Genomic DNA, 25,923 nt, shown 5'->3' on the forward strand with positions numbered 1-25,923 from the left:
TCGGGGTATTGGCAGATTGCTGTTGACAACATGGACTGTGAAAAGAGCGCCTTTATTATTCCTGACGACCTCTATCAGTTCAAAGTAATGCCATTAGGGTTATGCAATGCTCCAGCTACATTCGAGCGTATTGTCACGTGGTAGTGACTGTGAAAAGAGCAGTCAAACTGAGAAAGACGAAACTAGCCTTTTATTGGGCGAACTTGTGCTCTCAAAAACAGGCTACACTCAAAGAACGGCGACAGTGGCAAACACAGTCGGCGATTGTTGAAAATTTGATCAGCGAGTCAAGCGCGTCGGCTTTTATACATCAGTCGTCGAGTGTTCCAGAGTAATCGCAGCGACTCGCGTGCCTTCCACAAAATTCTACATTATTCGCGTCGTGCACACATGCAATCAGATTGCACAAGGTTCGGTCACAGACAGCGGATGGAAGCATCGATAACATTACAGAAACTTCCGATACATGCAGGCACGTCCTGCGCTATGCAATAACATTTGTTAAGCGGTGAAACGTGTTGCCCGATAAGGACAAACAAGTACATGTGTCAGTATGATGGATGCTCTCCTTCACAGTTTTAAGTGGTCAATTCGCTTGTGCTACCTCGACGACATAATTGTCTTTTTGTCGACTTTTTAAACACATCTGGAGCATCTCAACAATTCTTTCTGTTTTCCGCAATTCTTTCTGTTTTCTTTCTGTTTTCTGTTGGCGATCCTTCTGGTCTTTGCCCTGATCCCGATAAAGTTTGTGCCGTCAAAGATTTCCCTGTGCCGACCTATGCCAACGATGTTTGAAGCTTTGTGGGCCTGTGCTCCTACTTTCGCAGATTCATACGCAATTTTGCTGACGTTGCACGCCCTCTCACAGAACTTCTATAAGAAGACTTGCCCTTTGCTAGGGGTCATGAACAAGCTTGTGCATTCGCTGAGTTGACCAAGCGACTCACGTCACCATTAAAAAGCGGCTCACATCTCCCACAAAAGTGTGCACAGACACCAGCGGTCACTGTATCGGCGCTGTTCTGGCTCAACGACAGCATGGTTGCGACCTTGTCATTTCGTACGCTAGCCGTCTTCTGTCCCCAGCGGAACGCAACTACTCGATCACCGAACGCGAATGCCTCACCCTTGTTTGGACAGTGCGCAAATTTCACCCCTACCTGTACAGATGGGAGTTTACAGTTGTGACCGATCACCATGCTTGTCCCTAAAAGATCCGGCTGGTCGTTTTGGTCGATGGGCTCTATGACTCCAGGAGTGCTCTTACAGAGTTGTGTACAAGACAGGCCGACTACATGAGGACGCTGATTGCTTGTCGCGTCATCCAGTGGATCCACCAGAACTTCCAGACAGCGACAATTTTGCTTGTGTACTATCACTTACCTCACGGCATGATCCTTACGTGAGAGACATCATACATAAGCTGGAAACTTCCGCCTCGACAACTAACCCTCCTCTATGCATGTTCGTGCTCCAAGACGGTATTTTATATCGTTACTACATGCACCGTGACAGACCTGAACTGCTTCTTGTCCTTCCTAGGCGCATGCGTCAGACCGTCCTTGCCCAGTTGCACAATATTCCCACCTCAGGTCATCTAGGAGTTTTAAAGACCTATGACCGTGTTCGACGTTGCTTTTTCTGACCCGGAATTTACCGTTCTGTTTCCCGCTACGTTGCTTCCTGCAGATCCTGTCAGCACTGCAAGAAACCAGCCGCTCTTCCAGCTGGGCGTCTTCAGTCCATTGAAATACCTGCAGAACCATTCTTGACCTCCTTGGCCCTTTTCCTCTCTCGGTCAGTGGAAAGAAATGGATTGCAGTTGCTACGGGCTACACCACCCGTTACGCAATTACACGCGCTCTCCCTAGCAGCTGTGCAACCGACATGGCTGACTTCCTCTTCGAAGCTGTAATACTTTACCACGGTGCTCCTCAACAACTGCTTACCGACCGAGTACGGTACTTTCTATCGCAAGTTGTTAAGGACATCTTCTACTCCTGTGCTACACAGCACAAGTTTACAACGGTGTATCACCCTCAGACGAACGGGCTGACAGAGTGTCTTAATAGAACTATCACAGACATGCTCGTGATGTACATGTCCACTGACCATAAGGACTGGGACTGGGACTTATGCGACATTTGCCTACAACACGTCCTGTCATGATTCCACAGATTTCTCTCAATATTTTCTTTTATACGGTCCAGACTCTGCACTTCCTTTCGACACGCTCCTTCCCACTGCTTTTCACACGACGTGAGAATACGCCCATGATGTCATCTCTATAGCCGTAGATGCGTGGGAAATTGCCCGCTGGCGTCTCAATACTTCACAGGAAAAGCAACAACGTGTCTGTTATGCCCGCCACCACGATGCCCATTTTAACCCTGGTGACATGGTCCTCCTCAGGACACCATCACGACGTGGTGGTATTTGTGAGCAGTTAATTTCGCCATATTCTGGCCCGTATCGTGTCTTGTGCAAAGTAACTGATGTGACATATGAAATCGAACCTCTCGGATGTCACCATGGCACGGTCTGCCTCAGACATCATCCACGTCACAAAACTAAAGCCATATCATTTGTACCCACCAAGCAGCGGGATGGCGCCTTCGCCATTGGGGGTCATGCTACGAGGCGCTGTCAGCTATGAAGATGAAGAGGAAAAAGGCGACGACGCTCGATGATGTTCGTGTGGTTGGGTAGCCATCTTGACTGATATTTGAAGCGTTTTTCTGTATATAACCTGTTAATTTATTATACGTATTTTCCTCCCCGTAACAATATATATATATATATATATATATATATATATATATATATATATATATATATATATATATATATAAAACTCTGCTGTTCTATATACTGACCGTTTCGGAACTCGTTGACTTGAAGTAAAACAACAGTAAAAGCTTGTTAGTTTGCACCTGCTGAAAACATATTAACTGTCAAATACAGCTTCATGTGTTGCGATTTTCATCGAATAGAACGGAAATTACAATTGCACTCGTCACAGACTCACTGCTATTGAATTCCACCAACTTCGTAGCACATACACAGATACCACCAAGCTGGCGGGCCCTTCTTTGTCGGCAGCCTACACTAAAGAAAGGCAAGCTTGTAGTTGCTGGTTAGTGTGTAGTACTACCATTCAGTATGTAGTTATGCCACATCCTCATGAGGTTATGCTGTGTAATAAACATGGGGAAAACCATATAAACTGGTGTTTAGCACAAGAACCTTAAGACAAGGGCATGGAAAAGAAGATAGACACACAAGTGCATGCACTAGATACACAAGCACACTAGTGCTTCTGCTTCTGTCAATCATTTTCACATCCTCGTCTTTAGGTTTTTGTACAAAAGACTGGTTTCTAGGCTTGTGCAACTATATATATATATATTTTTCTTTTCGTTCCAAGTGAAGTTGAAGTGAATAGTGATAGTGTGCAACAATTTCAATTGGAATACAGTAGAATCTCGGTAATTGGACATTGCGTAAATGGAAAAGCCTTATGGTTGGTTGGTTTTGCATTAAAGGGGCCCTGAATCACTTTTTATCAAAGTCAAGAAATGCATCTGAAGTTAAATTTGACTATTTTAGTAATACTTTGCTGCTAGAAGTACTTCAGTCTGTTCAGAAAAAGTGGAGTTATTGGCAATTAAGCAGCCCCGTCACGGTGCTTCCACTCCTTCAAGGACTTGCACTGCGAAGGCTACGGTGCCCATAACACTCAGCTAACCGAGCGCCACTGTGGTGTGCAGTTCAAGTTTCATTTTGGATGTTCACATACAGTCGAGCCCGGATATAATGAACCTGAGCGTCACGCACCATTTGTTCAGTATATCCCGAAGTTCACAGTAAGGGAACCACAGCTTAAAACAGTGGCTAGTCAAAACACAAAATTTATTTCTTTGCAAAGAAGTTTGTGATGATCGTCTGTTTCCGCAGAGCAGATCCGATGAGGGCAGTCTCCAGTTTATTTAAAGCAGAAGCATGCTCTTCACCAAGGCCCTTGGCATAGACAACTTACCTGAGGCCCTCTATGTAGCCCATTGCTACAGGTGCACTTATAGATCCTGGCTCCGTAGTCTCATCGTCATCCAATCCCTCCGCATCGCTCTCCATCCGCACTTCACAAGCGATGCCCTCGTCTGTGCACGGTTTCGCAATATCAGCGTCTTCATCAACAGAAATAAAGTCATCCCAGCCAATGTCGTGGGCCCCCGTGTCAGAGTCGACGACGCGCTGCCGCAAATCGCCGCCGGACTGATCATTTTCCGAAGCATCAGGCTCGGCATCAGGCACTGCGTCTACGAAGCTGGCCTTGCGGAAACCATTCCACATGCAAGCGGCCGTCACCTCCACCCAGGCCACCTTCACCATCTCAACGGCTGAATACAGTGAAACTCGAAGCGGCAAGTTGGCGGCCGGGCAGTTGACAGTGATGAGCAAGCGCTCCACAATGCGGTGGCTGCACTTTCGAAGTCGTATTGGGTGGTAGGAAAAGTAGAGTAACTACTGTCAAAGAAGTTTGCACGTGGTACGCTGAGCAGTTGTCGAGCACGAGCAGCACGCCTTTGCCTTGCCTCTGTATGTCAGGGTCAAACTTGCCCAGCCACTCTGCGAATAAATTGTGCGTCATCCACACCTTAGTATTGTGCCTATAGTGCACGGGTATATAGCTCCGAAAGCAATGTGATTTCTTTGATTTTCCGATTACAAAGGGCAGGCACCGGTTGCTGCCATCCATATTAGTGCACAGAAGCACTGTAACGCACACTTTACTGTGCTTGCCACCAGCGCATGAGTCGCCTTTCATGGCGTGCGTCTTGTCCGGCAGCATCTGATAACACAGTTTCGTCTGTGTTGTAAACGTCCTGCTCCGCGTAGCTTACAATAACGACTCGGTTTCTTACAAGCTGCCTCGCCGACAATCGATTTAAAAACAATCCCATGCTGCCATTTGAATCGATGTACCAGCCATTACCTGGGCAGCAGCCAGGAAAATTTAGCAGAAACCTGAAATTTTTGGCTTTGCCCAGCATCATTGGTCCACTTATCGGAATGTTGCAAGCTCGTGTGTTGATGAACCACTTAAGCAACGCGTCCTCTACGTCCGTATAGGCAGCCTTCTGCAGGCGCTTTCTGTTCGCCGAATTGGCGTGGGAGCTGGTGATCTTTTCCTTGTTCTTTAGAATCGTCGAGATGGTTGATTTCAACAGGTTGTACTTCTTCACCAACTCACAGTTTTTAGCACCTTGAGACAGTTCGATCAAAATTGCTTGCTTCGCTGCCATGACCAACGCTTTTTGTTTCGTGACTGCTACTGGTTTGGCATTTCCGTCCGCCATCCTGAATACAACTCAGACCCGACTGGAACGAAGCACGGAAGCAAGGAAGCATGGTGACTAGTGCGGAGAGGCCTGCTTCGTGGTAATGGGCAGAAAATTAAACTTATGAACTTTAGCCAGCGCCGTAGCGCGCCCGCCGAGACAGCGAGCGAGTTGCAAGAAAGAGTGAGGGGATGTGAGTGGAGTTGTGAGCAAGGGCGAGAGGGCAACCTTGGAAGCCACACGCCGACGCCCGTGGGCAGCACGTGATGGCGGGAAGAGGCTAGCAGGGCACAAAGCGGATAGTTCCCCTGCGAGGAAACTTGGGAAAACAGCCCGCGTGCACAAAGGAGTCGGAGGTTGTCGTTATTTCACATCGCAGCGCCAGGTGTACACTGTGCATTCGCTGTAACCGATCAGCAGGGCTCAAAGACGTTCATTATATGGGTGATGTTATGCCATTGAAATTATATATATTTCATTCGTTTTAAGCAAAAGTTCGTCTTAAGTGGGGCCGTTATATGTGGGCTAGACTGTAGATGCTGCTATTTTCAATTTTGGCGCCTACAACGCACCAAACGCGGTTCTCCTCTGCGAGCCGCAGGGAACTCAGCCAGCGGACTTGCCACAGCACCACACGGCGGCCGTGTTATCTATGCTGTGTAGCAGACACCAGCTACATGCAAATGCTGTGCGTACATGCAGCGTTTGCTTTGTGCACAACAAGACTTGAGTGCGCACTCATGCTCATATGCTCCTGTATGGCTATGCTACAAGGTGTGGACTGGCTTTGACCTGCACCAGCTTGACCGACAGATGACAGCTACATCCAACTTGCACATTTTGAAGCGCTATGAATAGCTCAATACAAAGCAAAGTCTGCCAAGGCATCTAACTAGAAGCAGCCAGGAGTGAGCACGTACTAGCAAGTGTGCGTGTGTTCTGACCTTAAGTTCTGCATGGTTCAAGGCTAGTTGAGTGTTCAAAACTAGTCGAAATTAGCAAGACCCAATGGCTATCAGACCAATAAGCAGGGTGGCCAAAGTTTAATTCCTACGTGTACGGCCGCGGCTGAGCATGAGCAGATGATAGTCGGCTTCTTCCGGAAGTATGTAATTATTATGTAAATTCGAAAGCAGAGTCACCCCGTGGTAGATAGCACCCCGTGGCAGCCGCAGTAGACTACACTAAGCAGCATGCCGCTGCCATCTCAGGGCAATGCACAGAAGATGCAGCTATGCGCATTGCAAAGATTATTTTCCTGTCATTTTGAGATTGCAGACACGTATATTTTAATTTATTTAACTCAGAATTATCAATTATGTATTACTGAGAATTCTCTCACAATCACAAAATCAGCCAAAAGCGTTGGTTGGCCAGCTGCTTTCGATAACACTGCGTGACAACATTGCAGAAGCAAGAGCAAGTGATTTTCCGCTGTGTATGACAGTAGATTGTAAACTTCCTGCGGCATGCAGTGCAGTAATATTTGGCTAAAATATTCACAGCAGCCTCTACAACAGATCGGCAACGTTTTCTTACTATGTTCAAAAGGTGTTACAGGGCTCCTTTAAAGTTTGCCTGCGACACAACTCGATGTGTGCCGCACATCGTCACGATGCCATAAAGTGCAACCTTGACTGCACGATCTTGGCACAGTTTATGCTGTGTTGCCTGAATTCAGCTCAATGGTGTTGTCCTACATATGAGCTTAACCCATGCCGTCCAGTAGGTGCACAGCCGAACGTTGTAGGAATGCACACTGTAATTGTTGGCTTGTTGTCTGCAGACTCGAATGCCAATTCTATGACCCTCATGTGCACATTATCTCAGGCCTGATCACCAGTGAGACACTCATTTTTGTTACTTAGCAGTTAAAGGTGGTTTCGTTGTGGAGCACAGAAGGTGGAAGAGGAAGCGGAGGAAATGACAACCTTGTGATCAATTATATGCATGCCCGAATGTTGTAGATGCCTGGTTTCAGCTCTGAATAAATATGGCAGTTAGATTACTTCTGACATAAAGAGCCAACGGCACAGCAATACTGACAGGACACGTTGAACTATACTCTGTTTTATACTACACAAGCAATGCTGCATAAGCTATACAAATAATGCAGCCATAGAAATCGCACTTCGCGCAATTGCAGTGCAGTTGTTTTGGACATGTGATGTTTTCTGTAGAAAAGCTGCTTCATGTTATATATTACAATTGTAACTTGTGGACGAAAGGGTACATCAAATCGTATTATTTTGTGCACCTTTGTGCTTCCAGTATTTGACGTGCTATGTTTTAGTCGTGAACACAAGTGTTGGGCTGTTGCCGCTGGTCGTAGAAACGTGCCAGCGCGCTCATTCTGTGGCAGATACGTTCATCTCTGCAAAGCCTTCCACGTATTGATTATGTCATATTTTGCAACATAAACATATAAGACTTGATGTGGCATCGAATTATAGAACGCATACCGATATATCTTTCCTTCACCTGGGGCACACAATTTTTGGATCGGAAATGCGAGCAGTGGGGGGGGGGGGGGAGGAATCCTCTCTAGCCCTTGTAGCATTGCTTGCTATGTGTGAAACGGAGTATGGCCAATAATAGTGCCAAGTAGGTAGTATGCACTGCTTCATCTGAACTGTGCTGGTAGTGGTTTGCTATTTGATGTTGTGTGCAGTAAGACATTATGTGGTTTTTAATTTGCATGTAGCTAATGCATATGCTCAAGCACTTAAAGTATTCGGAAAACATGTAAAAGTGCAACTGAAACAACTTTCTCTTTACTGAAGAGATATCACTAACATGCAGTTAGTACAAACATTGTGACAGTTGTTCTTTTATCATTCATTCTTTGGTCTATTTTATCTCAGGTGTGCAGGGTGAAACACTCAAAAGAAACGCCACAGTGTTTAGATTTGAAAGCTGCATTGCAAGGTTTCGCCCTACTCTTGATCTGCGCTTGCCCCTCTCTTTTTTATTTTTTTTTCTTTGAGCTGTTGGCAAACATTTTGTTTCTTTCACCATTGTATTGTCATTAGCCTGAGCCTGATGTTGTATCAGTTCTGTCCTCCAACACATTTTTCTGATGCCCTTTTGCTTACTCTCTGTATGTATCAGGTATATCTGGCGAGAAGGTGGAGATAACGCCTCTGCATCAGAAAGCCAAGAACCGGCTCTGGACTTGGCAGCCAAAGGCAGTTACGCACAACATGAACGAGATTGCTGCATGCGAGTTCGTCCACCGGAAACACAGTTGAGTCCAGCCCCTCCTCCTGTCACTTTCTTGTCTATGCAGCTAGTACAGTTCTGTCACAGCTACCAATGACAGCATCAGTGCTTGCGGCTGCAGCATGGCACATATGATCAGATTGATGACTTGATTAGTCTGTTCGGTATGTTAGGACTGTATTTCGTATTGTTCCTTTTTCCTGATTTGTGTTCTTCACCGTGATGTTGAAATTGTGTAGGCACTGAGGTCAGTAAGTATGTTGATGCGACGCCAATGCAAGACTTCGCGAATAACAGCACTTGCAAATCTGTCATGCCTCCAGAAGCTTTTTCTTTGCTTTGTCTTTTCAGAGACCTCTGTACTGGCTCTGTGTAAGGAAAAATGCATGAGCGCTCAGTAGACACATAGTATACTTTTGTGATTTTATTGCCATGCTATGATGTACATGCAGTGCATGCATGTGATGTAATGTCAGTGTTAAAAATGTGTGGGGCCTAAGATCTGCAGAAAAGTTGAGATGCCTCGCACCCTGAGCACTGAGCCTGGAATTCAGAGTTGCAGCTTGTCCTGGCATATGTGACTAGTAGTGTGCCAAAAAAAACAAATGTGGTTTTGGGCAAGTTTATGTTCAGTTCTACTATACATTATTCTCATTGGCACAACATAAGCATTGTGAAACAGAGATGCAGTAGAGGCAGACAAGCACCATGCACCCTCTGTTTGATGACGATGCAAGTTGTGTAGTGAAGAAGCCTTCGGCTCATGCACAGTACACACTGCAGTAGAATCATGACATACCTTGACTGCAGTGACAGTTGTAGTGTAAATAAGCGCATTTTTGAACAATGCAATATGGTGGATGTATTACTAATACAAGCAGACTCTTTCTTTCTCTAATGAAAGGCTTCCCTCACAGTTTGGGCTCTGCTTTTGCCAAGAATCTTTTGCTGCTGAGCACATTTCGCGGGTTTAATTCCCAGCCACAGAGGCCACGTATTGATGGGGGTGAAATGCTCAAACACTCACCAATTGATCATTCGGACATGTTTGGTAACCATATAGACTCATATAAGGGCCGTACCCATGTAAGGGCCGCACCCCCAACTTTGCAGGCCAAATTTTGGAAGAAAAAATTCCAACAGAGAAGCAATCGCATTCGGTCCCCAATGCCACACATGTGCATCGGCAAATTTTCTCACGCTGCATACCGTATTTACTCGCATAATGATCACACTTTGTTGTCAAAAAAATTGACACAAATTCAAGGGTGTGATCATTATGCGGGTTAAATTTCCCGTGAAAAGAAAATTTTTTTCATCCTGCATTTGCTGCGGGCTGACAGCAGGTCAACAGGCGGCTGTCGCTGTAACAGTGCGGGACACCAAAACAAAAATGGCGGCTGGTGGGGCAAGCTGAATGCGCCGAACTACATGTAGATTTTTTTTCTTCTCGTGAGTACATTACATGCTCTGACACAGTTTCTTCCTTATCAGTAACGAATAATGTTGTTAATATCGGCAAACTTGCGGCAATAACGTAGCCATGTCCACTTTGAGGGGACAGAAACAGAAATGGGCACGCTTACCTGCCAGTGACGTAGAAACACATGGCGGGCATGCTGCAGAAACTGCAGCATTTGTCTTCACTACTGTCGTAATATGGCATGTTTTTGCTTAGGGTGGGCGAATATCTTAGCTGTGTTACAAGTGTCGGCGTATGAATAAGGTACACTTCTAACGTATCAGTGTAAACGTGGCTACTGTCGTTGCCGCTCGTGATTTGTTACATGCCCACGAGTGCAGATGAGAAGAATCGAAAGGCACCTTCTTCATTATTGTTGTTGACCACAACCAGCCTACAAATAATTAAGCCAAGGCAAGTTAGGCTGTAGCTTTTTTTTTTTTTTTTCATGGAAGTGCGGAAGTGATGAAAGGAATAAAATAGGGCATATGCTTAAGAATGTTTGATGCATACAGACCGCTTGGTATGTCTTGAAGAGTCATTCGTGTAGCATTCGACAGCATTCGACAGATGGTAAGCGCAATCATCATTAGCTAGACTTGGCATACGACATATTGCTGCGGCAAGTTCTGGGTGCGATCATTTCACGAGTGCGATCATTATGCAAGTAAATATGGTACTTACGTGTAGCGCTACTAGATGGCGAGAGCTGTCCGTTGACCTCTGATGCAATTGATCCAAGAAGTGCACAAGTCACTGGAAGGGCCGCACCTTGTCAGAATTTTTAAAACAAAGTGCAGCCCTCACACGAGTCTATACGGCATTCGTCTGGCTCCACAGTACCGCGAGTAGCCCCATAAACTTAATGTATAAAGATGATCGAAATTTCGGACACTGGCTGCATGACCATGTGTTCATTTGGCCATCTAGCCAAACAGAAAAAGCTATATTTATCGTCTTGATATGGTCGCTGGCATGGTTTTCAGCCACGTCATCGGCACCTCATTGAAACCGAAACTACCAGAGCCTAGTCAGTCTACTACTAGTCACCAATGAGAATTCAGTGCATGGGTTGACTCTATACTTTCATCTATCTGTAGGCAGTGGTAAAGATATTGGCCGTGATATTGTATTGATGTCTTCCGCTGGGTTCTATGCTACTCTCAATCCTCCACTGTTCATGGCCTGCTGAACCTATTAATAACATATCTTGTCATTATAAACATTCTGTTTTACTTACTTTAATTTTAGTCACCAACCAATATTTTGGACAAGCTCTGCAGCACCATTACTAGCCCCACAGACTAAATGTATATAAGGAAGATGAAAATTTCGGACACCTTATGGTGCGTCATGCAATAATTCGGACTCTGACTGCACAACCATGTGCTAATTTGGTCACTTAGTTTAGCAGAAATGGCGGTATTTTTGTTTTGATATCACCATGTCGCCAGTGGCTCCTTGAAAGCAAAACAAGGAAACCTAGGTAGTTGATCTGTTAGTCATCAATGATTCAGTGCATGCATTAACTGTACTCTCATCCATCTGTAGCGACAGAATGGCAATGGTCAAGATAAGGGCTGCGACTTTGTAACGATGCTTTCTGCTTGATTCTATGCCACTCGAACTTATCATCCACCATTCATGGCCAGCTAATCCCGTGGATAAGGCATGTGAAGCAATGCTCTAACCACTTAAGATGCACGAAAATTGTGAAAAGGAATATTTGCATAAGAGGCATTGCTAGAAAAATTCTGTCATGGAATTTCTAGGCCAAAGGCAAGCATATGTGCATGCAGCAATGCGTTGATAAACTTTGGCCGTATTCTTGGATGACCACTTTTGAAGATACTTTCGTTTTCACAATATTTCGCATAACTAGCACCATATGCGTCGACAAGCGGCATAATTTCCAGATTGTGATAAGATAATGTGCTTGGCACTGTGTAAAGAATGCCGTCGCTCATAGACGGCTTATGCATATTGCGCTTGTCATGCCAGATTGAAAGTATCCCCGAAAGAGACTATCCGAAAATACGGCATGCCTTTTCAGGCCGATTGTGGAATAAATGATGTCATTTTATAGCGAATCCGGTATTTCGGACTTACGGCCATTCTGACTTTTTGGTGATCCCCATCAAGTCTGAATTATCGGTCAGCGACAGCATAAACACTGCAGCTTTTAATCTCTGCATAACTGCTTGCTACACACGTTATTCATACAATTGTTCTCTGCAAATTATTAATGGCTCACAGTACGTAGGCATCAAGTATAGTCTGCCAAACTTTTCCTTCTTGTTTAAAACTCCCACAGTACAGAAAACTTATTCGCTGACTTTCTCTCTGTGTTGTGGTTCGGTCCACTTCAAGCTTCGAAGCAAATCCACGGGAGAATTTTACGTTATTTCTATATTTTGCATTTTTTAGCTCAGTGTTTTTTCTTTAAAAAGAATGTTGCCTCTTATGCCAACAGTCATAACTTTGAAACAAATTGCTATATCCCGTATTGCTTTGGCATATATGCAGGACTACACCTCATCTGTGCAGTGAACTAGAATAAAAAAATATGTATTAAGTGTGCGGGTAGTTACATACCTTCCAACTCCCTTAAATTTTCCATAATGCTTACAAGCTTGGACTCGTTTTCAATTTTTTTAATGTTGCATTACATTTTACGAAAAATAAATTCTGTCCACGAAAAGTTCTACTCATCAGTCTTCAAACATATCCTTGGAAGTCATCTGATTGTGAAAGATTGCCAGAGGGATATTTTCTTCAAGCAAGTTTATATCGACATGTTCCTGAAGCAGGTGAAATCAACAACAGCAAATGCGCTGTAAAAGTCACCGTGAGCTGAAAAGTATTGCAGTGTCATCATAAGGGCGAAGCAATGAATGCGATCGCAACATGTTAGAATATTACCCAAAGTGTAAGACTCGTAGCTAGCTGTAGTCGCAGCATTAATTGAAGTAAACAAGCTGTTGTGCTAGGGGTGCTCTATTTGAATGCTGCCATCGAATGATCTCTTTTATGTTTAGTAATTAAAGCCAACGTATTTCTTAGCAACTTTACCACCACTTTTCTGTATTGTGTATGCTTCAAGCGCCCCTCCTGGGCCGATCCCTAAGGTAGTGAACAGCTGCGCCGATAAAATTACATCATTTTCAGGTTTGAGCTCTGTTATTGTTTCACACTTTTAATATTTAAGTCTGAGAAGGTTTAAGATAAAGAGCTTGGGCTGTCGGTGTTTCGTTTCATGGCATTTGTTCGTGGGCTGCCATTCTCCAAATTGCGAGGAATATTTTTGTCAAGAATGTAAAACCTGGTCTGATCATCTTTAATGATAGTATGGTGTGGCAACATAACCCGCATATACTGCATGTTTAGTATGGCATGGCGATAGCATACATGTACCTAAATATATGCGGAACCTAACGGCAACGCCAACGGCAAAAATTCGCTTGAAGTGTCCATAACAATTGCTATCGCAATAAAAACAGTGTTGCTTGTCAGGCTCTGCTGTTCCATGTTTGCTACGTCTTGCGTGCTGTCTAAAGCTAAATCATCGTACATGTATCCTACAAGAACACATACACTCTTGGCAAACTTTAAATAAATGCATAATGTCCACCCATCTCAATTTACTGTTCACAAGATTTTATTAATTTTAAAGTTCATATGTTGGCCGGTATGTAGTCGTCCTTCAAACACTAAACACATGCACAAAAATTTGCTTTTTAGCTTTTCTAAGCTTATTTATAATCTGGCATGATAGGCCATAGGCAAAATCTTGTTGCTGGATTTCAATAATTATAGGTCATTGCATGCCTCGTTAAGAAAATAGCCTGGAAATGTTCTATAGCAAATATTTATTGAGTCGTATTTTACCCATGTTGGCGTAACTAAAGATGGAATAAATTTTAAAACAACAATGAATATGATTTATGATATAGACAATACAGCAAAATGCCAGAGGTCAAAACTACACATACTTGTAGCAGGTCTCTCCTTGAGCACTTTCCTTGTCTCTCCATACTTCTACATCGCATATTCGTACTTTGAGGCACCTGCTGAGGCTTCTGCAGCCACGTGCTCGTTTCTTTGTTTGTCTTGCATCTCTTGCCTGCAATCTGTCACTTCGGCTGTTTTTGCATCTTAAACTGTGCCATTCGGCTGCTAATAACACACAAGTGATTCTGCTTTCAAAGCTGATTGATATGCATAGCGGAAGAAAGCAAATTGTTGCTCCACCAATGTCAGTATCATGCACAATATGTGTAAACAAACAAGTTGAGATGTTGTGTGTCTCTTGTGAGAGTTTAAAGCTAATTTATATCAGAATGCTGCACTTTTGAGAATATTGTCACGCTGCATGACAAAATACTGATATGAGCAACAAATAGCAAACTGACCATTTCACTAATGTAAAACAACCAAATTTGTGAGAACATGAAACCTAAACTTTGAAGTGTCAGTTTCAAACAGCACGGCATAGGCTACAAATTAGCCTGGAATTTTTAGTAGCACATGGTAGGCATGCATACAGCTAACAAAAATGAAAAATGCAATTTTTAGAAGAAATTTGGGATTTCAAGAGTGTTTTCGCACTTTAAGTTGATCATTTTCAATGTCTGACATTACAACACTAGAATACTTAGTGCACAGGGCTGTAATGTCTCTTGATCTTTGAGTAAACACTCACTTCCAGTCAGTAAGTGTTGAATGTTTCTGCCTGTTATCGCAGAAGTGATTGAAGGCTAGGTCTTGCACAGACGTTTGTTACTGGAATAGAACAGAAACTACATCATCGCCTGAAATGGCAGAGCCAAGCCTGCCCGCTTCAGGCCAAAAGAGTAGCCATTTCTAACCCATTCACCCCCTTCACAGGAAGTGAACAGTGTTGTAAATTTTCACTATCTTTAACCTCACTTCAGCGGCAAAGTTCAGGCATTAATATGGCAGTTTTCTTCAGACTGGTGATCAATATTCGGCATGAAAGCCTAGCTTAGGTAGCTTATATACTGTATTTATTCGAATCTAGGCCGATAGTTTTTTTCAAATAATCATGTTCCAAACTCTAGGGTCAGCTTAGATTCGAGGATTTTAAAAAACACGCCAGTTTTCCATTGAAACTGCTAAATATAAATATGCTAAAAACTGCTAAATAGCGCCATCTAGAAAAGTCAGTGTCGCAGCCGCTACTAGCCATGCCAGTAGCCAACCGTACACAAGCGAGGTCGCCATTTTGACCTGCGTCCTGTCAGCCGTATCGGTGTGCGGCATGGTGTTATTGCGATGGCACCAAGCAGGAGATGCCACTACAGTGCCACTTTCAAGCGAAAAGTTGCGATAGCCGCAGAGGCATCGTCGAATCTTCAAGCCGGGCAGGACTTCGGCGTCGACGAGAAAAATGTCCGTCATCGGAGGGGACAATGACAGCTGCTTTTTGCATGCGCCACAACGAGGATGGCATTTAGCGGACCAAAGAAAGGCCATCACCACGAAGCGGAGACAGTTTTGGCCGACTTTGTTTGGACGCAGAGAGCTGCTGCCCTTCCAGTGACAACAGAAGTGCTCCAAGTGAAAGCTAGGGAACTTTTGAGGGAGCGAGGCCTAACACCAAAGGATTTCAAAGCCAGCGGGGGCTGGCTTCAGAAATTCATGAAGCGCTTCGGCTTCAGCCTCCGATATCACACCTCAACACCCAGAAGCTTCCAAGCGATTTCGAAGAAAAGTTGATAGCTCTTAAGCGCCACGTGCTGCGAAAGAGAGAAGCGGCAGGCTACAACCTTGGGCAAATGGCAACGCCAACCAGACTGCTGTGTATTTTGATATGCCAGTGGCATACACCGTGAATGAAAAGGGTGCCAAGGAGGTGAATGTGTGCTCTGCAGGCTACAAAAAGCAGCGCGCAGCTGTGATGCTGTGCTGCACAGCTGATGGACATAAACTCCCTCCTTATATGATATTTAAAAGGAAGACGCTGCCTGCTCGGGAAACTTTCCCAAGAAAGGTCATTGTGCTGGCAAATGAGAATGGGTAGATGACGGGTGCGATGGTGGAAGAGTGGGTTAAGATTGTGTGGTGATGGCATCCAGGAGCCCTTTTGACAAAGAACTCGTTCCTTGTCGTCGATTCTTACCGTGGCCACTTGACCGACAACGTGAAGGCTGCGCTCGCCCAAGCGCCCAAGCGAACACGGACCCCGCTGTCATACCGGGCGGCATGACGAGCCAGTTGCAGCCACTTTATGCCTGCATCAACAAACCTTTCAAGGATCGTCTGTGGAAATATTAAACAGACTGGTTGACTGACAAAGACCACGTGCTAACCGCAACGGGCCGCATAAAACATGCATCGCTATTGCAGCTGGCAGGCTGGGTAGCTGCAGCATGGGACGACATCCCAGGTACTTTTGATCGTGCGTGCCTTTAAAAAGTGCAGCATATCTAATGCGCTCGACGGTACCGAAAATAGTGCACTGTTTGAAGGTGACAGTGACAAGGAACACAGCGACGACGACGTTGAATGAGCTCTGCACGTTCAGATTCAGTAAATGCTGTTTGCATTTTGTGAATACTGTCCTCACTTTTTTTTTGGGGCCTACATTCGAGGTTATATATATATATATATATATATATATATATACTAATTTTTGTTGTTGTTGTTGTTGTTGTTGTTGTTGGCTTCGGACTTTAGGGGGTTGGCCTAGATTCGAGTAAATGCAGTATATAACTTATAGAACACAGGCGGCCCACTATTTCACTGGCTTGAATTGGTGTGGCTTCTGGCAGCATACGCTTTCCTTTGTTCATGCTACCACATGTCTTGAAACAATTCAAATGCTTATTGACACATATAAACGCATGACTCAAAACACTTAAATCGAATAGGCACAATGGGGCAAGATAGAAAGAAAAGCCTCAGCACTAATGCAAAGTGCTTAAAGGAGCAGACATGAAATGTATGAACCATTCCAACCCTTTCGGCTCTCGCTTGCTCATGGGGGCTCACGCTTTCAGATGCCTGAAGTGCTTGTTCATGTTCACACAATGCACAAACGTGTCAGAACGCTTTTATATGGCTTTCTCAACTACTAGACAGCGCACACTTGGTAATCGGGCCTGATCACATGGAGCTAAAGAAACCTTTGAGTTTTAGTTTTGATTTCTAAGCCAGAGAAGTGCACCAGGCTTAGCTTGGTTTCATAACACACCATAGATCCCTCGCAAAAAAGAGCTGCATCAACAGCAAAGAGTTCAACAGACCGAGTTGTGTATCTTATAACGCTGCCAGAGGAAGTGTCAGGTGGAGGGCCTTCTAAACGAGCAAGAAATGCCGTGATCACACTAGTTGTGCAGACTGGGACTATTACCAGTCATGTGCTACTTGCACTTGCGCACCTCTTTGTGATTATTTTCTGTTTCTGCAGGATTCACCTAGTTTACTTCAGAAACCAAATATCCCTCTTCCTTTTAATTGCTTGTTACTCTTATCTGTTGTTAACTCTTTGATAGCTGTGTGGGTTTCTTTTTTTTTTTCCTCACTTTTCACTAACACGGTACTTCCAAAGGAAATTCGGTTACGGCTGAGGTCAGCATCTTGGTAAGAAACAAATGCTCTGCTTGTTTAGTTCCTTTCTCTCCTCCCTTGTTGGCGCTGCTTACTTGAGCTGTTAAAGTGATATTACTAAAGAAAATTTTCTTGGTGCTAATTAGGTTTGCGCCTTTTTCTGTGTTGTGAAAACCTTGAAGGCGTGTAGATCCTGACCAGTTCAAATACAGTCAAACCTCAATATAGTAAGCACGGATATGACAAAGTAATGGATATAAAGAAGTAAATATAAGATTTTGTTGGCCATTCTTTATTTCACTGCTATAAAGAAACTAAAAATGGAAGAGCTGAGACAATATTGGTTACAGCAGAGCAAATATTCATTCACTCGCATTTCATAGTATGTATTCTGGTAGCAAACATCCCGTGATCACACGGTTGTATATTAATGATGGTGCAAAGCATGTTTGTAATCTAGCATTCTTCACCTGGCAAGCATCGGCACCACAAGCCACCAACATGCCATCAAAACTACAAGAAACCCTTTGCTGGCCAGTCAAAAGCATTGCAGTTCCATTTTTTTCCTTCTTCATAAACCCAACTGCATTTAATTTTTTCTGATATCAGCATGTACACTTGTAACAAATATTGAATATAATGAAGATATTTTTGTGTTGAATGCACTTCGTTATACAACATTCAGCTGTAGGTTATCACAAAGAATCTGTGTTTTCAGATTTTGTTGGAGCAGTAGGGGAGTGTCTTTAGAGTTATTTTTTTCTGCAACAATCCAAGTTTATCGGCGCATTTTTCTACAATGCAATGAAATTAGTTTTTAATGTTTTCAGTGTTATTCACCTTTTTGTTTACCCCATACTGAAAAAATACCTTCAATTGCAAAAAAAAGAAATGGCAGTAGAGCTGCAGGAAAGCTTATTTACAGTCGACCGTTACAATAACAGAAGGGCAGAAGGGCTTATGTCTGTTACATTTTAGTGTAATACATATACACACATATTTTAAAATGTTGGAATCAGTCGTTGCAGCATACTCTTTTTTAATTTATGGAACAAAACACTGAGAATGCCCTCTCAAGATTTTCGCAGGATATAGTGAAAGCCTGTAGATTCAGTGTAGTACTTCAAACGATGGGCAAGCCTCAAGCACGCGTCCTTCAGAAAACTAGCTTCGCTAGCATGCCTCTGATATTCTGAAAACTCTCTTGCCAGCAAGCTTGTGTCATGTCTCAGTGGTAAAATGGCTGAGAACAACTGCTTATATCTGCTCGTCAAACACTGCTGGCAGTTTCACTTTCATGATTAGGTTCGTGATCTGACTGCACTACCAGAACGACTTGTTAGTGTAGTGCACGCTGAAGTATATTTCACTTCACGGTGCCACTTTAATTTCTGCGACAGTAGCGTGATAGTCTCAAAAGCTGTTAATTACTTCACAATGTTTTTCCTTGCCTATAATGTCAATGCAAAGGTTGTTGCAGATGTGTCATTTGATCAACTTAGCTGCACCTGTAGGAACGTGGTAAAGAGATGGTACACATTTTACAAAAGAACAGGAGAATCATATTCTAGTTGCTTGATTATTGAGGGCAGTGTGTTCAAATTTTTCTTCAGTAACCTGAGCCCTATGAGCAGGTTGTGAGAGGGATTTGTTGTCGCAATATATGCCTTCAGCTTCTCGCACATTTATTCTTTTTTTCTGCAAATGGTAGTCACAGCATGATCATAATAAGGGCCCCGAATTTTGGAGCTGCCCAAACAAATTCACATTTTCTGTTTTTGTTTTACTTGCAACTGTTCTTTTTAAAATTATTTTATCTTATGAATCCAAAAATGCAGAACCCTACTTATAATGAAAAAGCACACCGTAGCATCTCAATATTGTGAACTTCCTACATATATAGAAAACTTGTGCAAAACAAGTTGGATTCATCAAAAATTTTATGGAAGTATCCTTTTTCTGACGTGAAAGGTACCATGTGACAGATGTACACATGCATGTATCCTAAACGCATTTATTTCTGCAACAAGTGCATTGTAGTTTCTTATTTCAGGGTACATTATGTGCTCTAATATGATGCCCGGATTATCACATAAAATGAGATCTAAGGTGGCATTGAGTCTTGTTGGTTTGTACACCTATTGTTGCAGTTTACACAGGACACATTCATACGAGCTGCAGCCAAGAAGTGACACAGGCAACCTGCAGCCATGATGAGAGTCAGTACTTTCTCTGGCAAACACCATCCCTTTCACTGTTTTCTAAACTGTTGTATGCAACGGATCACCTTATGCTTCTTGCCCAGTCAGCACTTTGCTGATAGAACTGAACAACATTCAGGATATTGCACACCATTCGTTGCATAAGTTTGTCAATGGAGTGCAGTATGTTATCAGATAATGTTTTTATGCTCTGTGCTGATAAGATAATTCTAGGTTAATTGGAACCACCTTTCAGATAATTGGAAGGTGTATTTTAAGTTATGAAGTAGTGAATTTAACATATCAGTGTTATAAGCTGATCACTGTGCGTCATTACTGTCACAGCCAAGGGTTAAAGCAAAGTAATAGTGAATGCAGAGTGAGCTTTTGCTGTCTTTGTTCTACATTGAGCAATGAAATTGAAACAGCATTTAGGTTGTCTTAGTGTTAACTGTACTGACATTAATCTGTAGCTTATATGGTTTCTTGTGACATGTACATGGGGGGAAGTTAATTTGTTTGCAACACTTGGCTGCCGGCATTATACCCTTTGTTTGTGTAAGGTTGTACACAATTTCAATGCTTGCTCTTTGCTGTGCGTGGAAAACTTTTTGATAAAATAACTTCATGTCAGTACTGTGCCATGGCAGTTTAAAGCCATTTCTGCAAGTACACAGAATGAATTGCACTGTGAAGTAATTTAGGCAACCATTTTGCACTTTTAATAATTAAAAACATTCCTGTTTGTGTTTGACATAGTAGTTCTGCGGAAACCCGCAAGGTGGAGAGAAGTAATGAATAAGGGGAAAATCAGACATCCACCCGTTCGTAGCAATTGCTACAAAGGAAACCCATACGGGTCCCATACGAACGGGTGGATGTCTGATTTTCTCTTTATTCGTTACTTCTCTCCACCTTGCGGGTTTCCACATAACTACTACGTCAAACACTTGCCTTTGCTTCATGTTGTCGACAAATTCGACTTCGCCCTGCCATCTGCTAGCCGCCTGGTTAGCTCAGATGGTAGAGCGGCTGCCCCGGAAAGGCGGTGGTCCTGGGTTCGAGTCCCGGACCAGGACGAATTCTTCTTCAACTATGAGGCTTTCCTTTCGGGAACCCGTATGGGTTTCCTTTGTAACAATTGCTAAAAACGGGTGGATGTCTGATTTTCCCTTTATTCATTCTTGTTTGTGTCATGACAAATTTCTGCGTACGCTTTTTTCTCGCCAGGCATGGGCTCTCCCGAGAAGTGTGTGGTGAAGGTGGTCTACCTATCTGGTGGAGAGTTCAAAAACCATGTGTTTGAGACAGACCCTGGCATGGCATCTGTGATCCGCAACAAGCTGGGCTACATTCTTGTTATGCGCACCAGTCCAGCACGCACTCAGTACCTGGCACTAAAGGAGCGAAAGTTGCTCCGCAAGCAAGCCTCCTTCCTGCTGCCTAGCTAAGGCCTTGTTCCTCTACCTACTTCTCCTTCGAGCTCCATCATCTGCCCGGCCCCTTGCACCACGTGCGACAGCAAACGAGGCATGCAGACGGAGCACAAGTGTGGTGCGCCAAAATGTGCTCAGATCGTTAGTTGGGGTGTCAATTGTTTCGTGTGCCTCGTGGTTTTCAGTGCATCACTCAGCTGGAAGTGAGGTCCCCCTCACCCCACATGCACGCGCACACACACACACACAACACATTCTTACCGCTCGGCTTTCTCCTTTCACCAATTCTGTCACATTTTTCCGCAAGACTGAATTATGAGGAAAGCATGCAGAACGAAGAGGCAGTGCTGTGAACTTGGCCACGCCTTTTTTGTCATCTGCTGTGATAGCAGGCTTCATTTGCTACCATCACCTCCTCTCCGGGTGCAACTTGTAGCCACGTGCTCCCAAGCCCGTTATTTTCTCCTGCATTTTCTGGCTGTGAACAAGGCCCCTTAGCGTGTACACTGCAGGTGGGCCTTTTTACATGCTACAGACATGTCTCATGTGTGAGGATGTGAGTGCTGGAGGTGAACAACCTCATTCGTTATTTCTGTAAGCTGATCACTGTGCATTATTACTTGTTACCTGACTCGTAGAGTGATCGGTCTGAGATTTTGACAGGCTCGGGGTCCTTAGGCACAGTTGCTACCCTGTCTTCCATCCCATCATTCCCTTATCTCGCGCTGGGACTGAGTTCTGTATTGGACTTCTTGGAGACTTCAGTTCTGTATGTTACTAGTGGTGCTTTGTGCTGGACACGTCTGTGGTGCCGTCGTTAGATTGTGCAGATAGTAGTGTATTGCTTTAAATCTTCAGCTTGTATATAGTGTACAATTCAAAAGTTGAACCATTAGTGACATACTCCCTGGCACAATGAGCACTCTGTTTCGTATCCCATGCTCTTCATTTCTCTAAGCCACATCACACTGGAATACAAAAATGCACCATCCACTCTTGAAAGTTGATCCACGACATGTTTAAAGGCCACAATGTGACACAAGTGAACTTTGGGATGAACATCCGAAGGAAGGGAGCCATATGTGCATATTTGCTTTTTATCATGCAGAGTGGTGTTGTTTAAAGCAAAGAAAATGTGCGTGATGAGGGCAGGAAGAGCTGAACTTAGTTTGGTTAGCAGACCTCCCAGTCACGTCGCAGAAGCCAAGCCAATCCGTAAAGCCGCATCAGTTACGTAAAGAGTAACCAACCAAGAAAAAGTATTCTGTGCACATCTGACAATTTTATTACGCCTAGCCTACTCACCTGCTTATCTTGCAGCACTGGTGTTACATGCAGCAGCATTGCTTGCCCCACTCAAAATATTTCACTGTAGTTATTGCAATCCTCCTTTTTGTGCATTTTTTTTTTTTACTTCCTTGTCCATGTGTGTAGTTGTCTGGGAAAAGTGGTGTGAAGAAGGAAGTTGCTCATCTCATGCACACTGCCTGTAGCAAAGAAAGTGGGGATGTTTACAGTCATCTGTTACTCGTAGGACTTAGTGAATGAGTTTTTAGTAGACACAGCTTCCCCTTGTTTCTTGTCATGTGATCCACAATATGCCAGAGAAAGAAGAGTATCACAGGTAAGCACCGAAAATATATTGATTGTACATGTTTCCTGTATGACATTCAGATACACCTCATTTTCCTTCCCTTTTTTTCTTTTTTCTTTTGATGGCTTTCATTACCTAGCTGAACAACTTGATATTGTTTCTCTCCAATCTCCCCATTTTTATTTCTTCTGCAACTGCAGTGTTTTGCTAAAACAGTGAAGTGCAAGAGGAAGTGATAGCAGCCCATGTGGTGTCTGCTATGCAGATCACACCTTCCTACCTCCAGTTTTGTTGTGTTTGTAGGTGCAGTGAAAAATCTGCTGCATGACCTGTGTGGAGCATTGAGAATGACATTTCAGAGTCCATACGTTATTTTTTACTTCCTATGAGTTGTTCAATTGAGTGCGAAACCTACGTGGCAGAAGGGAGTGAGAGCACTGCATTCATCAGGTGCCAGTGATTTCACAAAAGGAGCTTGTGCATTTCACCCAGAGACACATGAAATTATATGCGGTGTAGCAATTGACAGTGCGTTGCACATTTTGCCTCGTTAGCTCTCTTTAGTGTACTTGGCTTAATTTGCAATCATCACTGTTTCTCCTATCACATAGTCACCTCAGATTATGTGATTTCACAAACAGCACTCAGGCAAGGGTTCATACACAATCAGTGTTTACACTCACAGTGGATTACATGCTTATTCTGCTTCTTCGTAGAATGAAACTTCTCCCTTGTATAGCGTGATCAAAGAGCAGTGTGTGTTGTATGCCACTTGGCATTGACGTCTGCTGGTTGCCTTCTTATCCAGAACCTGTTGGTACAGCCTTCCTTCCCTGTGGCTTAAGGTAATTAAAAAAAGAAAGAAGGGGAAAAAATGCAGTGTTGTCAAAGTGCAGCATTGCAAGCAGTCTTCTGGAGATGCTTCAGGGTATCTACTAGGAACCACCTCCATTCTTGGAAGTATAGTAAATTGCAGAGATCGCATGTTCCAAGGAAAAGCAAGAATAGTGACTCCACAAGTGGTGCTCAGTTTGCCTCCGCATGCAGATGGTTTTATCATACTATAAATTGCCAATGTTACGAAGAAGATTGCTGTCACATTTCAAGAGATTGTGTTGTTTGGGGGTTCCCGAGGTAGTTCCCAGTGATCATGATATTGTGGGAATTTCAGCAAACTGTAGTGGCACGATGTTTATGCGAGTTTGGTTTCTGTGGTTCTGCACCGGCACAAGGCTAGCAAGTCGTCGCAAAGCTCAAAAGCAGTTTTATGTGCCCATCTCCCCAGGGAAAAAGAAAATGGACTCTTATATGCCAGTCATATGCTTTAGCAGGACTTGCTATAGCACTATACTGCATTTGTAACATCGCAGTGCCCTTGGCTGTGCCCTTCTCTGCAGGAGTGCATAAACTGTCTTTGCAAGTGCAGCAGAAAAGCGAGAGCTTCAGAAGCTGACCAACTTGCGACAAGCTTGCCTATATTATGTGGGATGTGGGCTGTAAGTAAAATCCTTTGCTCAAATGGCTATGGACACGCATTTCGTCATTCGTGCGTGCTAAGCGTGAAAGGTGTCCCACGACGCTTTCAACAGCTTCTGGCTGTAAGGTCTGCCATAATGCTACTCAGGTCATGTTCAGATTGCCACCCCTGTTTTTAGTTGTGATGACTGTGGCAACTTCACGGCAATGAAGAAATCATATTTGATTTTCCTCCTTCCTGTTGACTGACTATATGTTGGTTTGTCATGCATGTTCATTTTCTTTGTTTCATGAAACTGTTTTGTTTGTATAACTTTGTTAGCAGAAGTTACTATTGTAACACTTTCCAAAGAACAAGAAATGTAAGTAAAATTTTGCGAGTAGAAAAATGGTTCAATACTGCTAAATTTCCTGCACTTGATGACTCAGCTTTGGTTAAAATTGGTTGCCCAGCTATGGTGTATGAAGTGTGACTTTACTGTTGTGCTTAACAGTGCTTTTAATTAGCTGTCATTGATAATCCAGTTACTATTTCCAGCAATATTGTCATAAGGCGATTGTGGGAAATTGCCAAAACATTTTCACTGCTATTTCTGTGAGACCCAAAAGCCTTAGAATAAGTGTAGTTGCCCTTCAATTACTTTCTCGTACTTTTTTTTGCAGTCATGGGCACACGTCGAGGCATTCAAAATGATACGCACTATGGATATTGGCGCATTTGTTCCTGGGATAGCTAGGTGGCTAAATCCCTACTCAGAAATTATAGCAATAGCATATTAACGTGTTCGTTGTGGCATGGGTCTCCAATGGCTTGCAGCTGTTATTCCCACTGTGCAGATGTGCAAGGCATTCTTGCAGTGCGCAAGTGCCATCTTTGCTAGAACTAAATGAAAATGAAGAATTCTTGTTTCTGGTCCAGCACGTTGTGGTGCCATCTATCTGCATCTTGATCCAAGTTTCAAAGGAGCACAACTCCCTGGTGACGCACCAATGAGTCACGACACATCAGAGCAATGTGACAAGTGACCCACCAAGGGGTCACCCCGCGCAGGAAACGAGACTTCAGAAAGTGATGCTGCAGTAAATGCATTAATTATGACATGAAAGTGACATTTTTAGACACGCTTCACATCATACAACTTTTGTGTTCTCTTCTCTCTTGGCTAAAGGAGATGCTTTGAAGGATTGAAGGTGCATGCAAGATGCATTTTGGCTCTTGTTTTGGTGCAGTGTCTAATGAGAGGAAAGTGGTGAACAAACATCACTGTTGTTCTTGTCTGACGCATACAGATTTTTCTATTTAAGAATGCTTGCTTTTTTTTTCCCTTGCCTATTGTTTCCTGTCTTGCAAAGAAGTTGTTCCAGAGCTTGAGTTTAAAGAGACACTAAACCAAGATATTTTGTTAGGGAATAATGGATTACGCTCTTCAAATATTAAATAGGATTTTTCTACAAAAAGAGCTTTTGTGCAGTGGGAAGCAACAGAAATATAAAAAAAGCTGGTGTCAATGCCACTTCAAGATTCATGCACTATCTTCCTTTAATGTTGATTGCAGCAATCCTGGTCAGTTCTAGTATGTTGTTTCCTGGAGGGGAACAATGAAATGTGTCGTGC

At 43.5% G+C, this 25,923-nt stretch overlaps 1 protein-coding gene across 3 annotated transcripts in view; it reads left to right on the forward strand.

The window, feature by feature from the left end:
* Sin1 (SAPK-interacting protein 1) overlaps nucleotides 1-25,637 on the forward strand; it is a 136,707-nt gene extending 111,070 nt beyond the window's left edge. For all 3 annotated transcript variants that reach the window (XM_075685914.1, XM_075685907.1, XM_075685900.1), the window contains 2 exons: nucleotides 8,457-8,591; nucleotides 21,033-25,637. In XM_075685914.1, the coding sequence (XP_075542029.1) occupies nucleotides 8,457-8,591; nucleotides 21,033-21,253 (356 nt within the window). In that variant the 3' untranslated portion in view covers nucleotides 21,254-25,637. The remainder of the gene's footprint in view (nucleotides 1-8,456; nucleotides 8,592-21,032) is intronic.
* The last annotated feature ends 286 nt before the right edge of the window (nucleotides 25,638-25,923 follow it).

This window comes from Dermacentor variabilis, chromosome 1 (genome assembly GCF_050947875.1).
Source record: "Dermacentor variabilis isolate Ectoservices chromosome 1, ASM5094787v1, whole genome shotgun sequence".
NCBI classification, from domain to species: domain Eukaryota; kingdom Metazoa; phylum Arthropoda; class Arachnida; order Ixodida; family Ixodidae; genus Dermacentor; species Dermacentor variabilis.